Source organism: Pleurodeles waltl, chromosome 4_2, assembly GCF_031143425.1.
Source record: "Pleurodeles waltl isolate 20211129_DDA chromosome 4_2, aPleWal1.hap1.20221129, whole genome shotgun sequence".
Lineage (NCBI taxonomy): Eukaryota > Metazoa > Chordata > Amphibia > Caudata > Salamandridae > Pleurodeles > Pleurodeles waltl.
In genome coordinates, this window is record NC_090443.1 from 1,032,531,211 (window position 1) to 1,032,547,927 (window position 16,717).

General features: G+C 49.1%; 1 protein-coding gene across 1 annotated transcript in view; it reads right to left on the reverse strand.

Annotated features, from left to right (window-relative positions):
• The window catches only part of LOC138293648 (MLX-interacting protein-like), a 168,708-nt gene that overhangs the window by 66,477 nt on the left and 85,514 nt on the right, over nt 1-16,717 (reverse strand). Inside the window, exon 10 of the mRNA XM_069232939.1 lies at nt 15,941-16,451. Within this exon, the coding sequence (XP_069089040.1) occupies nt 15,941-16,451 (511 nt within the window). The remainder of the gene's footprint in view (nt 1-15,940; nt 16,452-16,717) is intronic.

Below are 16,717 nucleotides of genomic sequence, written 5' to 3' on the forward strand. Positions count from 1 at the left end.
GACCAGGATTACGAGACTGACTCTGCATCTGAGGCAGAGGAGGAAGTGAGATTCTGGCAGTGAGTTTTCTATCCAAGAGGATTCTTCTGATGAGGAAGCCACTCTCAGTGCAGATGAAGGGCCTGTGTTAGAGGAGGACATTGATGTGCCAAGAGTGCAGCAGCCTGGGGCTGAAGGGTTTCCCATTAGAAGACCTGACACCTGGATTGCTCCAAACATGGAGCAGCCACAGTTACCTGCATTTACTGGTCTCCCAGGGTGTAGAGTCAATACGGAAAACGTTTTGCCTGTCAATTTATTTCAATTGTTTATATGGACGATGTATTTTTGGAAGAGATTGTGGAGCAGACTAATTTGTATGTGGAGCAATATTTGAGGGACAACGCTGCCAGACTTAGGCCTCAGTCTAGAGCTACTCAGTGGGTTCCCACATATCTGGAAGAGATGAAAAAGTTTTTAGGTTTGACTTTTTTGATGGGGTTGATAAGGAAGCAGTCACTGGCTTCTTATTGGTCTACTAGTCCCTTGATGGCAACGGCTATATTTCCTGCAACTATGACATGTAATCGCTATTTGCTTCTTCTTCGTGTGCTGCAGTTTGTAGACAATGCTTTAGCCTTGCCACGAGATCACCCCAATTGTGACTGTCCTTTTAAGATTAGGCCTGTCCTTGATCATTTTGTAGATCGGTTTTCAGAGGTCTATGTTCCAGGCAAAGAGATAAGTGTGGATAAGTCTTTGGTCCTTTTCAAGGTGCGTTTAGTTTTTAAGCAGTACATTCCTAGTAAGAGGGCACGGTATGGGATTAAATTGTATATGCTGTCAAAAAGCAGTACAGGATACGTGTATAATTTCCGGGTCTACACTGGTAGGGATTCCAGTATTGACCCTCCTGGTTGTCCGGCCACTTTTGGAGTTAGCGAAAAAAATTGTGTGAGAACTTGGTAGACGACTGTTTAACAAAGGTCACCACTTGTACGTAGATAATTTCTACACTGGAGTGCAGTTGTTCAAGGAGTTGTTTAGAGTGGATACTGTTGCTTGTGGCACCATCCGTTCTAACCGGAAAGGCTATCCAAGGGAGCTTGTCTGTAAAAAACAAACTTGAGAGGGGACAGTGCAGTGCCTTGCGGAATAATGAGCTGCTAGCTCTGAAATTTTCAGACAGGAGGGATGTATACATGCTATCTACCATCCATGATGAGAGTACTTCCCCTGTGACTGTTTGGGGACAGTCTGCTGAAGTGCGCAAACCTGCGTGCATTGTGGACTACAAAAGGCACCTGGGTGGTGTTGATAGAGTAGATCAGAGGTTGGAACCTTACACTGCTCTTCGTAAGTCTTACGTGTGGTATAAAAAGTTGGCCCTACATTGATTTCATTTGGCAACTTTTAATGCTTTTATTGTGTTCAAGGATTGTTCACCTGAGTCAAGGATGAAATTTGTTAAATTTCAGGAGTCAGTGATAGAGAGCCTTATTGTGGTGGAACAGGCAAGAGTTCCTAGAGTAGCAGTGGTGGAGGATGTGGCTAGATTGAAAGATCGCCACATTCCAGATCACATTCCTCCCACTCCGAAAACAGACTTAACCACTAAGAAATGTAGAGTATGTGCCCGAAGAGGTATCCGGAGGGAAAGCCGGATGTACTGCCCTGATTGCCCTTCAAAGCCTGGGCTGTGTGCGGCCGGCTGTTTCAGAAATTACCACACAAAGAAAGTTTTTGGGGAAATACCGTGAGCGTAAACTGTCTATTTTAAATTTTCATATGTTCAGTTTCACGGTTGGCATTACTGTCATGTATTTAGTTAGAGTTTTTGTGTTTGTAGTTTTGTACTTATTTTATAATTAGTTAGTGGTTTCTTTGTTGTTTATAAAAAAAAAAAGTGATGGTGGTGTGCATGGTGTGGCGCTTGACTGGTGGTGTGTGTGGGGTGGCGCTTGGCAGGCGGTGTGCGTGGGGGGGCGCTTGCTGGCGGTGTGCGTGGGGGGGGGGGGGCGCTTGGCTGGTGGTGTGTGTGGGGGGGCACTTTGCTGCCGGTGTGCGCGTGGGTGCTTGGCTGCCGGTGTGCGTGGGGGGGGTCGCTTGGCTGCCGGTGTGCGTGGGGGGGGCGCTTGGCTGCCGGTGTGCGTGGGGGGGGGCGCTTGGCTGCCGGTGTGCGTGGGGGGGGGCGCTTGGCTGCCGGTGTGCGTGGGGGGGGGGGCGCTTGGCTGCCGGTGTGCGTGGGGGGGGGGGCGCTTGGCTGCCGGTGTGCGTGGGGGGGGGGCGCTTGGCTGCCGGTGTGCGTGGGGGGGGCGCTTGGCTGCCGGTGTGCGTGGGGGGGGGGGGCGCTTGGCTGCCGGTGTGCGTGGGGGGGGGGGGGGCGCTTGGCTGCCGGTGTGCGTGGGGGGGGCGCTTGGCTGCCGGTGTGCGTGGGGGGGGGCGCTTGGCTGCCGGTGTGCGTGGGGGGGGGGGCGCTTGGCTGCCGGTGTGCGTGGGGGGGGGGGGGCGCTTGGCTGCCGGTGTGCGTGGGGGGGGGCGCTTGGCTGCCGGTGTGCATGGGGGGGGCGCTTGGCTGGCGGTGTGCATGGGGTGGCCCTTGGTTGGCGGTGTGCTAGGGGTGGCCCTTGGCTGGCGGTGCCAGCCAAACGCCAGTCCACACACTCCCATCAGCTAGTGTGACTGCTGTTTCAGGTATGTGGGTGTATGTAAGTGATGGTCCCTTGAGTGGCACTGTCTGTCGATGCGAGTTTTGTAATGTGCTGGGCCCGTGGGTGGCGGCGTGAATGGTCTTGTGCATGTCATGTATGAAAGGTGCCTTGACGAGCTGTGAGTCATTGGTTCAGTTTTTTGGCCTTTCAATTATTAACAGTGCATTTTCACTTTTGTGAAATCTCTTGTTAATAAAATTTGATCTACTGAACCATCACTCACCCTCGTGCCAAATCCAACCAGTATGTGTGGTACAAATGACAAAACCTGCTCAGCTGTAATCAGGCGTCGCAGCACACTTGTGACACGCTAGGTGTCTCAGGTGGGACCCTGATGATGAAGCATGCCACCACTTGGTTGGTGGATGAGGGGTCTTTTTCACATAACCTAAGTGCGTTTCTTTTCACAATTTTAGTGTTTGGCACATCACGGACGGACGTGGACACATCAAAATGATATATTGCAAACCTACATGTGTTTGGGGGGGAGGGGGCACCTATGTTTTTGGTCCTGGGTGCGGCCTTCATCTAGGGAAACCTACCAAACCCAGACATTTTTTTAAACTAGACACCCCAAGGAGTCCAGGGAGGTGTGGCTTGCGTGGATCCCCCAATGTAGGAAGTTGGCTCTGAATGTGCTATTTCAAAGTAAGGAATAGCATACACAGAGTCCAAGGGTTCCCCTTAGAGGTAAAATAGTGGTAAGAATAGATAATACTAATGCTCTATTTTGTGGTAGTGTGGTCGAGCAGTAGGCTTATCCAAGGAGTAGTGTTAAGCATTTGTTGTACATACACATAGACAATAAATGAAGTACACACACTCAGAGACAAATCCAGCCAATAGGTTTTGTTATAGAAAAATATATTTTCTTAGTTTATTTTAAGAACCACAGGTTCAAATTTAACATGTAATATCTTGTTTGAAAGGTATTGCAGGTAAGTACATTAGGAACTTTGAATCATTTCAATTGCATGTATAATTTTCAAGTTATTCACAAATAGCTACTTAAAAAGTGGACACTTAGTGCAATTTTCGCAGTTCCTGGGGGAGGTAAGTTTTTGTTAGTTTTACCAGGTAAGTAAGACACTTACAGGGTTCAGTTCTTGGTCCAAGGTAGCCCACCGTTGGGGGTTCAGAGCAACCCCAAAGTTACCACACCAGCAGCTCAGGGCCGGTCAGGTGCAGAGTTCAAAGTGGTGCCCAAAACACATAGGCTAGAATGGAGAGAAGGGGGTGCCCCGGTTCCGGTCTGTTTGCAGGTAAGTACCCGCGTCTTCGGAGGGCAGACCAGGGGGGTTTTGTAGGGCACCGGGGGGGACACAAGCCCACACAGAAATTTCACCCTCAGCGGCGCGGGGGCGGCCGGGTGCAGTGTTAGAACAAGCGTCGGGTAAGCAATGTAAGTCAATGAGAGATCGAGGGATCTCTTCAGCGCTGCAGGCAGGCAAGGGGGGGCTTCCTCGGGGAAACCTCCACTTGGGCAAGGGAGAGGGACTCCTGGGGGTCACTTCTTCAGTGAAAGTCCGGTCCTTCAGGTCCTGGGGGCTGCGGGTGCAGGGTCTTCTCCAGGCGTCGGGACTTAGGTTTCAAAGAGTCGCGGTCAGGGGAAGCCTCGGGATTCCCTCTGCAGGCGGCGCTGTGGGGGCTCAGGGGGGACAGGTTTTGGTACTCACAGTCGTAGAGTAGTCCGGGGGTCCTCCCTGAGGTGTTGGTTCTCCACCAGCCGAGTCGGGGTCGCCGGGTGCAGTGTTGCAAGTCTCACGCTTCTTGCGGGGAGTTGCAGGGTTCTTTAAAGCTGCTTCTTGAAACAAAGTTGCAGTCTTTTTGGAGCAGGTCCGCTGTCCTCGGGAGTTTCTTGTCGTCGTCGAAGCAGGGCAGTCCTCAGAGGATTCAGAGGTCGCTGGTCCCTTTGGAAGGCGTCGCTGGAGCAGAGTTCTTTGGAAGGCAGGAGACAGGCCGGTGAGTTTCTGGAGCCAAGGCAGTTGTTGTCTTCTGGTCTTCCTCTGCAGGGGTTTTCAGCTGGGCAGTCCTTCTTCTTGTAGTTGCAGGAATCTAATTTTCTAGGGTTCAGGGTAGCCCTTAAATACTAAATTTAAGGGCGTGTTTAGGTCTGGGGGGGTAGGAGCCAATGGCTACTAGCCCTGAGGGTGGGTACACCCTCTTTGTGCCTCCTCCCAAGGGGAGGGGGTCACAATCCTAACCCTATTGGGGGAATCCTCCATCTGCAAGATGGAGGATTTCTAGAAGTTAGAGTCACCTCAGCTCAGGACACCTTAGGGGCTGTCCTGACTGGCCAGTGACTCCTCCTTGTTATTCTCATTATTTTCTCCGGCCTTGCCGCCAAAAGTGGGGGCCGGGCCGGAGGGGGCGGGCAACTCCACTAGCTGGAGTGTCCTGCGGTGCTGTGACAAAGGGGTGAGCCTTTGAGGCTCACCGCCAGGTGTTACAGCTCCTGCCTGGGGGAGGTGTTAGCATCTCCACCCAGTGCAGGCTTTGTTACTGGCCTCAGAGTGACAAAGGCACTCTCCCCATGGGGCCAGCAACATGTCTCTAGTGTGGCAGGCTGCTGGAACTAGTCAGCCTACACAGACAGTCGGTTAAGTTTCAGGGGGCACCTCTAAGGTGCCCTCTGGGGTGTATTTTGCAATAAAATGTACACTGGCATCAGTGTGCATTTATGGTGCTGAGAAGTTTGATACCAAACTTCGCAGTTTTCAGTGTAGCCATTATGGTGCTGTGGAGTTCGTGTTTGACAAACTCCCAGACCATATACTCTTATGGCTACCCTGCACTTACAATGTCTAAGGTTTTGTTTAGACACTGTAGGGGTACCATGCTCATGCATTGGTACCCTCACCTATGGTATAGTGCACCCTGCCTTAGGGCTGTAAGGCCTGCTAGAGGGGTGACTGACCTATACTTGCATAGGCAGTGAGAGGCTGGCATGGCACCCTGAGGGGAGTGCCATGTCGACTTACTCGTTTTGTTCTCACTAGCACACACAAGCTGGCAAGCAGTGTGTCTGTGCTGAGTGAGAGGTCTCCAGGGTGGCATAAGACATGCTGCAGCCCTTAGAGACCTTCCTTGGCATCAGGGCCCTTGGTACTAGGAGTACCAGTTACAAGGGACTTATCTGGATGCCAGGGTCTGCCAATTGTGGATACAAAAGTACAGGTTAGGGAAAGAACACTGGTGCTGGGGCCTGGTTAGCAGGCCTCAGCACACTTTCAATTGTAAACATAGCATCAGCAAAGGCAAAAAGTCAGGGGGCAACCATGCCAAGGAGGCATTTCCTTACACAACCCCCCCCCCCAAACGAAAGAGGATGAGACTAACCTTTCCCAAGAGAGTCTTCATTTTCTAAGTGGAAGAACCTGGAAAGGCCATCTGCATTGGCATGGGCAGTCCCAGGTCTGTGTTCCACTATAAAGTCCATTCCCTGTAGGGAGATGGACCACCTCAACAGTTTAGGATTTTCACCTTTCATTTGCATCAGCCATTTGAGAGGTCTGTGGTCAGTTTGAACTAGGAAGTGAGTCCCAAAGAGGTATGGTCTCAGCTTCTTCAGGGACCAAACCACAGCAAAGGCCTCCCTCTCAATGGCACTCCAACGCTGCTCCCTGGGGAGTAACCTCCTGCTAATGAAAGCAACAGGCTGGTCAAGGCCATCATCATTTGTTTGGGACAAAACTGCCCCTATCCCATGTTCAGAGGCATCTGTCTGCACAATGAACTGCTTAGAATAATCTGGAGCTTTTAGAACTGGTGCTGAGCACATTGCTTGTTTCAGGGTGTCAAAGGCCTGTTGGCATTCTACAGTCCAGTTCACTTTCTTGGGCATTTTCTTGGAGGTGAGTTCAGTGAGGGCTGTCACAATGGATCCATATCCCTTCACAAACCTCCTGTAATACCCAGTCAAGCCAAGGAATGCCCTGACTTGAGTCTGGGTTTTTGGAGCTACCCAGTCCAGAATAGTCTGGATCTTGGGTTGGAGTGGCTGAACTTGGCCTCCACCTACAAGGTGGCCCAAGTAAACCACAGTTCCCTGCCCTATCTGGCATTTGGATGCCTTGATAGAGAGGCCTGCAGATTGCAGAGCCTTCAAAACCTTCTTCAGGTGGACCAGGTGATCCTGCCAGGTGGAGCTAAAGACAGCAATATCATCAAGATAAGCTGTGCTAAAGGACTCCAAACCAGCAAGGACTTGATTCACCAACCTTTGGAAGGTGGCAGGGGCATTCCTTAAACCAAAGGGCATAACAGTAAACTGATAATGCCCATCAGGTGTGGAGAATGCTGTTTTCTCTTTTGCTCCAGGTGCCATTTTTATTTGCCAGTACCCTGCTGTCAAGTCAAAGGTACTTAAGAATTTGGCAGCACCTAATTTGTCTATGAGCTCATCAGCTCTAGGAATTGGATGAGCATCTGTCTTGGTGACAGAGTTGAGCCCTCTGTAGTCCACACAAAACCTCATCTCTTTCTTTCCATCTTTGGTGTGAGGTTTGGGGACTAAGACCACTGGGCTAGCACAGGGGCTGTCAGAGCGCTCAATTACTCCCAATTCCAGCATCTTGTGGACTTCCACCTTGATGCTTTCCTTAACATGGTCAGACTGTCTAAAAATTTTGTTTTTGACAGGCATGCTGTCTCCTGTGTCCACATCATGGGTACACAGGTGTGTCTGACCAGGGGTTAGGGAGAAGAGTTCAGGAAACTGTTGTAGGACTCTCCTACAATCAGCTTGCTGTTGGCCAGAGAGGGTGTCTGAGTAGATCACTCCATCTACTGAGCCATCTTTTGGGTCTGATGACAGAAGATCAGGGAGAGGTTCACTCTCTGCCTCCTGATCCTCATCTGTTACCATCAACAGATTCACATCAGCCCTGTCATGGAAGAGCTTAAGGCGGTTCACATGGATCACCCTCTTGGGGCTCCTGCTTGTGCCCAGGTCCACCAGGTAGGTGACCTGACTCTTCCTTTCTAGCACTGGGTAAGGGCCACTCCATTTGTCTTGGAGTGCCCTGGGAGCCACAGGCTCCAGAACCCAGACTTTCTGCCCTGGTTGGAACTCAACCATTGCAGCCTTTTGGTCATACCAAAACTTCTGGAGCTGTTGGCTGGCCTCAAGGTTTTTGGTTGCCTTTTCCATGTACTCTGCCATTCTAGAGCGAAGGCCAAGTACATAGTCCACTATGTCTTGTTTAGGCTCATGAAGAGGTCTCTCCCAGCCTTCTTTAACAAGAGCAAGTGGTCCCCTTACAGGGTGGCCAAACAGAAGTTCAAAGGGTGAGAATCCTACTCCCTTCTGTGGCACCTCTCTGTAAGCAAAAAGCAGACATGGCAAGAGGACATCCCATCTCCTTTTGAGTTTTTCTGGGAGCCCCATGATCATGCCTTTTAATGTCTTGTTGAATCTCTCAACTAAGCCATTAGTTTGTGGATGGTATGGTGTAGTGAATTTGTAAGTCACTCCACACTCATTCCACATGTGTTTTAGGTATGCTGACATGAAGTTGGTACCTCTGTCAGACACCACCTCCTTAGGGAAACCCACTCTGGTAAAGATACCAATGAGGGCCTTGGCTACTGCAGGGGCAGTAGTCGACCTAAGGGGAATAGCTTCAGGATACCTAGTAGCATGATCCACTACTACTAGGATGTACATATTTCCTGAGGCTGTGGGAGGTTCCAGTGGACCAACTATGTCCACACCCACTCTTTCAAAGGGGACCCCCACCACTGGAAGTGGAATGAGGGGGGCCTTTGGGTGCCCACCTGTCTTACCACTGGATTGACAGGTGGGGCAGGAGAGGCAAAACTCCTTAACCTTCTGGGACATATTGGGCCAGTAGAAGTGGTTGACTAACCTCTCCCACGTCTTGGTTTGTCCCAAATGCCCAGCAAGGGGAATATCATGGGCTAAGGTCAGAATAAACTCTCTGAACGACTGAGGCACTACCACTCTCCTAGTGGCACCAGGTTTGGGGTCTCTGGCCTCAGTGTACAGGAGTCCATCTTCCCAATAGACCCTATGTGTTCCATTTTTCTTGCCCTTGGACTCGTCAGCAGCTTGCTGCCTAAGGCCTTCAAGAGAGGGACAGGTTTCTTGTCCCTTACACAGCTCTTCCCTTGAGGGTCCCCCTGGGCCTAAGAGCTCAACCTGATAAGGTTCAAGCTCCAAAGGCTCAGTTCCCTCAGAGGGCAGAACTTCTTCCTGAGAAGAGAGGTTCTCTTTTTCTGACTGTGTTGCAGTTGGTTTCCCAACTGACTTTCCTTTTCTCTTGGTAGGCTGGGCCATTTTTCCAGACTCCAGCTCTACTTTTTCACCCTGTGCTTTGCATTGTGCTCTTGTTTTTACACACACCAGTTCAGGGATACCCAGCATGGCTGCATGGGTTTTTAGTTCTACCTCAGCCCATGCTGAGGACTCCAGGTCATTTCCAAGCAGACAGTCTACTGGGATGTTTGAGGAGACCACCACCTGTTTCAGGCCATTGACCCCTCCCCATTCTAAAGTTACCATTGCCATGGGATGTGCTTTAGTCTGATTGTCAGCGTTGGTGACTGTATAAGTTTTTCCAGTCAGGTATTGGCCAGGGGAAACCAGTTTCTCTGTCACCATGGTGACACTGGCACCTGTATCCCTCAGGCCCTCTACACTTGTCCCATTAATAAAGAGCTGCTGCCTGTATTTTTGCATGTTAGGCGGCCAGGCAGCTAGTGTGGCTAAATCCACCCCACCCTCAGAGACTAGAGTAGCTTCAGTGTGGACCCTGATTTGCTCTGGGCACACTGTTGATCCCACTTGGAGACTAGCCATTCCAGTGTTACCTGGATTGGAGTTTGGAGTGGAACCTTTCTTGGGACAGGCCTTGTCTCCAGTTTGGTGTCCAGACTGACTACAGTTTCGACACCAGGCCTTCTTGGGATCAAAGTTTTTACCCTTGTACCCAGGATTGTTTTGTGAAGAGGCTCTGGGCCCACCCTCCTGTGCAGGTTTTTGGGGGCCTGTAGAAGACTCTTTACTATTTTTAGTTTTGGCTGTCTCACCACCTTTCCCCTGGGGAGGTTTTGTGACCCCTTTCTTTTGGTCACCCCCTGTGGAAGTTTTGGACACCCTAGTCTTGACCCAATGGTCCGCCTTCTTTCCCAATTCTTGGGGAGAAATTGGTCCTAGGTCTACCAGATGCTGATGCAGTTTATCATTGAAACAATTACTTAACAGGTGTTCTTTCACAAATAAATTGTACAGCCCATCATAATTACTTACACCACTGCCTTGAATCCAACCATCTAGTGTTTTTACTGAGTAGTCTACAAAGTCAACCCAGGTCTGGCTCGAGGATTTTTGAGCCCCCCTGAATCTAATCCTATACTCCTCAGTGGAGAATCCAAAGCCCTCAATCAGGGTACCCTTCATGAGGTCATAAGATTCTGCATCTTTTCCAGAGAGTGTGAGGAGTCTATCCCTACACTTTCCTGTGAACATTTCCCAAAGGAGAGCACCCCAGTGAGATCTGTTCACTTTTCTGGTTACACAAGCCCTCTGAAAAGCTGTGAACCATTTGGTGATGTCATCACCATCTTCATATTTAGTTACAATCCCTTTAGGGATTTTCAACATGTCAGGAGAATCTCTGACCCTATTTATGTTGCTGCCACCATTGATGGGTCCTAGGCCCATCTCTTGTCTTTCCCTCTCTATGGCTAGGATCTGTCTTTCCAAAGCCAATCTTTTGGCCATCCTGGCTAACTGGATGTCCTCTTCACTGGAGTTATCCTCAGTGATTTCAGAGTTGTTGGTCCCTCCTGTGAGGGAACCAGCATCTCTGACTATTATTTGTGGAGTCAGGGCTTGAGAAGCCCTCCTCTCCCTAAGTAGGACTGGAGGGGGGGAATTTCCCTCCAAGTCACTATCTTCATCCTCTGAGTTGCCATCCTCAGAGGGGTTGGCCTTTTCAAACTCTGCCAACAGCTCCTGGAGCTGTACTTTGGTAGGTTTGGGGCCCATTGTTATTTTCTTTAGTTTACAGAGTGACCTTAGCTCTCTCATCTGTAGATGGAGGTAAGGTGTGGTGTCGAGTTCCACCACAGTCACATCTGTGCTAGACATTTTGCTTCTAAAAGTTGGAATACTTTTTAAGAATCTAAAACTGGTTCTAGAATCTAATTCAAACTTTTACAAACTTTTAAACTCTAAAAGAAATGCTAAACAGGATCTAACACAAGGCCCTAGCAGGTCTTTTAAGAATTTAGAAAACTTTTCAAATTGCAAAAATCAATTTCTAATGACAATTTTGGAATTTGTCGTGTGATCAGGTATTGGCTGAGTAGTCCAGCAAATGCAAAGTCTTGTACCCCACCGCTGATCCACCAATGTAGGAAGTTGGCTCTGTATGTGCTATTTCAAAGTAAGGAATAGCATACACAGAGTCCAAGGGTTCCCCTTAGAGGTAAAATAGTGGTAAGAATAGATAATACTAATGCTCTATTTTGTGGTAGTGTGGTCGAGCAGTAGGCTTATCCAAGGAGTAGTGTTAAGCATTTGTTGTACATACACATAGACAATAAATGAAGTACACACACTCAGAGACAAATCCAGCCAATAGGTTTTGTTATAGAAAAATAACTTTTCTTAGTTTATTTTAAGAACCACAGGTTCAAATTTAACATGTAATATCTTGTTTGAAAGGTATTGCAGGTAAGTACATTAGGAACTTTGAATCATTTCAATTGCATGTATACTTTTCAAGTTATTCACAAATAGCTACTTAAAAAGTGGACACAGTGCAATTTTCGCAGTTCCTGGGGGAGGTAAGTTTTTGTTAGTTTTACCAGGTAAGTAAGACACTTACAGGGTTCAGTTCTTGGTCCAAGGTAGCCCACCGTTGGGGGTTCAGAGCAACCCCAAAGTTACCACACCAGCAGCTCAGGGCCGGTCAGGTGCAGAGTTCAAAGTGGTGCCCAAAACACATAGGCTAGAATGGAGAGAAGGGGGTGCCCCGGTTCCGGTCTGTTTGCAGGTAAGTACCCGCGTCTTCGGAGGGCAGACCAGGGGGGTTTTGTAGGGCACCGGGGGGGACACAAGCCCACACAGAAATTTCACCCTCAGCGGCGCGGGGGCGGCCGGGTGCAGTGTTAGAACAAGCGTCGGGTTCGCAATGTAAGTCAATGAGAGATCGAGGGATCTCTTCAGCGCTGCAGGCAGGCAAGGGGGGGCTTCCTCTGGGAAACCTCCACTTGGGCAAGGGAGAGGGACTCCTGGGGGTCACTTCTTCAGTGAAAGTCCGGTCCTTCAGGTCCTGGGGGTGCAGGGTCTTCTCCAGGCGTCGGGACTTAGGTTTCAGAGAGTCGCGGTCAGGGGAAGCCTCGGGATTCCCTCTGCAGGCGGCGCTGTGGGGTCTCAGGGGGGACAGGTTTTGGTACTCACAGTCGTAGAGTAGTCCGGGGGTCCTCCCTGAGGTGTTGGTTCTCCACCAGCCGAGTCGGGGTCGCCGGGTGCAGTGTTGCAAGTCTCACGCTTCTTGCGGGGAGTTGCAGGGTTCTTTAAAGCTGCTTCTTGAAACAAAGTTGCAGTCTTTTTGGAGCAGGTCCGCTGTCCTCGGGAGTTTCTTGTCGTCGTCGAAGCAGGGCAGTCCTCAGAGGATTCAGAGGTCGCTGGTCCCTTTGGAAGGCGTCGCTGGAGCAGAGTTCTTTGGAAGGCAGGAGACAGGCCGGTGAGTTTCTGGAGCCAAGGCAGTTGTTGTCTTCTGGTCTTCCTCTGCAGGGGTTTTCAGCTGGGCAGTCCTTCTTCTTGTAGTTGCAGGAATCTAATTTTCTAGGGTTCAGGGTAGCCCTTAAATACTAAATTTAAGGGCGTGTTTAGGTCTGGGGGGTTAGGAGCCAATGGCTACTAGCCCTGAGGGTGGGTACACCCTCTTTGTGCCTCCTCCCAAGGGGAGGGGGTCACAATCCTAACCCTATTGGGGGAATCCTCCATCTGCAAGATGGAGGATTTCTAGAAGTTAGAGTCACCTCAGCTCAGGACACCTTAGGGGCTGTCCTGACTGGCCAGTGACTCCTCCTTGTTATTCTCATTATTTTCTCCGGCCTTGCCGCCAAAAGTGGGGGCCGGGCCGGAGGGGGCGGGCAACTCCACTAGCTGGAGTGTCCTGCGGTGCTGTGACAAAGGGGTGAGCCTTTGAGGCTCACCGCCAGGTGTTACAGCTCCTGCCTGGGGGAGGTGTTAGCATCTCCACCCAGTGCAGGCTTTGTTACTGGCCTCAGAGTGACAAAGGCACTCTCCCCATGGGGCCAGCAACATGTCTCTAGTGTGGCAGGCTGCTGGAACTAGTCAGCCTACACAGACAGTCGGTTAAGTTTCAGGGGGCACCTCTAAGGTGCCCTCTGGGGTGTATTTTGCAATAAAATGTACACTGGCATCAGTGTGCATTTATTGTGCTGAGAAGTTTGATACCAAACTTCCCAGTTTTCAGTGTAGCCATTATGGTGCTGTGGAGTTCGTGTTTGACAAACTCCCAGACCATATACTCTTATGGCTACCCTGCACTTACAATGTCTAAGGTTTTGCTTAGACACTGTAGGGGTACCATGCTCATGCATTGGTACCCTCACCTATGGTATAGTGCACCCTGCCTTAGGGCTGTAAGGCCTGCTAGAGTGGTGACTGACCTATACTTGCATAGGCAGTGAGAGGCTGGCATGGCACCCTGAGGGGAGTGCCATGTCGACTTACTCGTTTTGTTCTCACTAGCACACACAAGCTGGCAAGCAGTGTGTCTGTGCTGAGTGAGAGGTCTCCGGGGTGGCATAAGACATGCTGCAGCCCTTAGAGACCTTCCTTGGCATCAGGGCCCTTGGTACTAGGAGTACCAGTTACAAGGGACTTATCTGGATGCCAGGGTCTGCCAATTGTGGATACAAAAGTACAGGTTAGGGACAGAACACTGGTGCTGGGGCCTGGTTAGCAGGCCTCAGCACACTTTCAATTGTAAACATAGCATCAGCAAAGGCAAAAAGTCAGGGGGCAACCATGCCAAGGAGGCATTTCCTTACACCCAACATTTTCTTACCCAAACTCCACTGCAAACCTCAAAATGTGCTTAAAAAAAGCATATTTTCCTTAGTAGGATCACTGGTCCAGCACAAAATACCTACTCCCCAGCGTTCCCCTCAGTCTCCCAAGTAAAATGACACCTCACTTGTGTGGGTCCCCAAAGCAGAGTAAGCCTAAAGATGTATAAAAGAAGAATATGTCCTTATCAACTCGCTGTGCTATCCCCTCTGTCTCTACAAGTTTTGGGCCTTTTTTTTGTTGCAGGCACCTGGCCCACCCACACAAGTGAGGTACCATTTTTATCGGGAGACTTGGGGGAACGCTGGGTGGAAGGAAATTTGTGGCTCCTCTCAGATTCCAGAACTCTGTCGCTGAAATGTGAGGAAAAAGTGTTTTTTTAGCCAAATTTTAGGTTTGCAAAGGATTCTGGGTAACAGACCCTGGTGAGAGCCCCACAAGTCACCCCTTCACGGATTCCCCTAGGTCTCTAGTTTTAAAAAATGCACACGTTTGGTAGGTTTCCCTAGGTGCCGGCTGAGCTAGAGGCCAAAATCCACAGGTAGGCACTATGCAAAAAAACACCTCTGTTTTCTTTGAGAAAATGTGATGTGTCCACGTTGTGTTTTGGGGCATTTTTTGTCGCGGGCACTAGGCCTACCCACAAAAGTGAGGTACCATTTTTATCGGGAGACTTAGGGGAACATAGAATAGCAAAACAAGTGTTATTGCCTCTTGACTTTCTTTACATTTTGTCCTTCCAAATGTAAGACAGTGTGTAAAAAAAGACATCTATTTGAGAAATGCCCTGTAATTCACATGCTAGTATGGGCACCCCAGAATTCAGAGATGTGCAAATAACCACTGCTCCTCAACACCGTATCTTGTCCCCATTTTGGAAATAGAAAGGTTTGCTTGATACCTATTTTTCACTCTTTATATTTCAGCAAATGAATTGCTGTATAGCCTGTGTAGAATGAAAACCCACTGCAAGGTGCAGCTCATTTATTGGCTCTGGGTACCTAGAGTTCTTGATGAACCTACAAGCCCTATACAGCCCGCAACCAGAAGAGTCCAGCAGACGTAACAGTATATTGCTTTCAAAAATCTGACATTGCAGGAAAAAGTTACAGAGTAAAACGTAGAGAAAAATGGCTGGTTTTTTTTCCACCTCAATTTCAATACTTTTTTTTATTTCAGTTGTTATTTTCTGTAGGAAACCCTTGTAGGATCTACACAAATTACCCATTGCTGAATTCAGAATTTTGTCTACTTTTCAGAAATGTTTAGGTTTCCGGGATCCAGCATTGGTTTCACACCCATTTCTGTCACTGACTGGAAGGAAAATGGGGTATGTCCCAGTAAAATGCTAAAATTGTGTTGATAAATTGGGTTTTCGGATTCAAGTCTGCCTATTACTGAAAGCTGGGAAGCTGATGATTTTAGCACTGCAAACTCTTTGTTGATGCCAATTTCAGGCAAAACAACCACAAGCCTTCTTCTGCAGCCCTTTTTTCCTATTTTTTTTTTTAAACGAACTTTTCACTGTATTTTGGCTATTTTCTTGGCCTCCTTCAGGGGAACCCAAAAAGTCTGGGTACCTCTAGAATCCCTAGGATGTTGGAAAAAAAGGACGCAAATTTGGCATGGGTAGCTTATGTGAACAAAAGGTTATGAGGGCCTAAGCGCGCACTGCCCCAAGTAGCATAAAAAAGGCTTGGCACCTGAGGGGGAAAAGGCCTGGCAGCGAAGGGGTTAATAACACACTGAAAAGTGTTCTGTGGGACTACAATAATCTGCCTTTCACATTCATCATTGGTGCATTGAACCAAGTTCACCTGTGGGTGGTAAAGCACGCTTTGCAGAATTACGCCAGAGTCACAGATTACACAACTAGTGGGTATGGATAGAACTAGTCTTGTTTTAACCTTCACAGACCGAAGCCTTGCCTGAGATGAAGGCAGCCTTATTCTAGCCCCCAAAACATTGAAGTATTATGTCTGAACAGAGCTAGTCATGTTCTAAAGTGGCCGAAGCTCTTGTACATGCTTGAGGAGAGCGATTCTTTATCTATACCAAGAAAAAGGAGACCTAAACATTTTACTATTTTACCTGAGAACAAAGACATCATGGCAAATGCAAAGCACATCAAGCTCATGAGCAATTTCCGTATTGCCCCTTTAAAAATACTGACCTGTGATCAGCAACTGGGCCATGATGGTGTTAGCTGGGGTTGTGCCTCGGGGTGCAATCTTCTGGAGCTGCTTTCGACGGCTGCTTCCTCCTCTTACAGGGGGGCCAGAGGTGGGCACAACAAAGGTCCCGTCAGTGTGTTGGTTTTCTTCTTGAACTGTAGGAGGGTCTTTGGGTAACCCTGCCTCTGGTACTGAAGAGGAGGTGACCATAGAGAAAAACGGAGCAGGGCGATACACAATGCACGGCTGATATTGAAAAACTGCAGCTGAGGGTTCTGTTGCAGATGAGAGGGCTGGTGGGCTTGTAGGTACCGCAGGCGGAGTGAAGTAAGGGAGAAGTGTCTGATGTCCATTCAAGGGGGTAGGAGAGTCAAGCTTCTGTGAGAAGGTATTCTGAGGCAAGGAGCAGGGGGCCGGGGGGCAGTCATCCTTCATTTGAACCCCCAGTGGGCCCAACTCAAGGCTTGTGAAGTCAGGTCCTAAGACAGGGCTCTCCGGAAGAATGGACGGCTGCAGAAGAAAGAGAATGATCATCAGCTGCTAATAGTTTTCAAAGGGCTGAAGGAAAGACAGATTGGCACATGGATGACGGAGGTTAGAGCTGCCGAGTTTAAATCAAGACACAGGTGTCTTCAGTGACATTTACTGAGACGCCTGGAGAATGCATTGATCCACGCGAGTGCATCTCTGGAGAACGGATTGTGTTTATTATGACATTTTTGCCCAAAATGCTTAATATACCAAAGTGAAAAAAGGTAGAAAGGATTAAGAAAGCA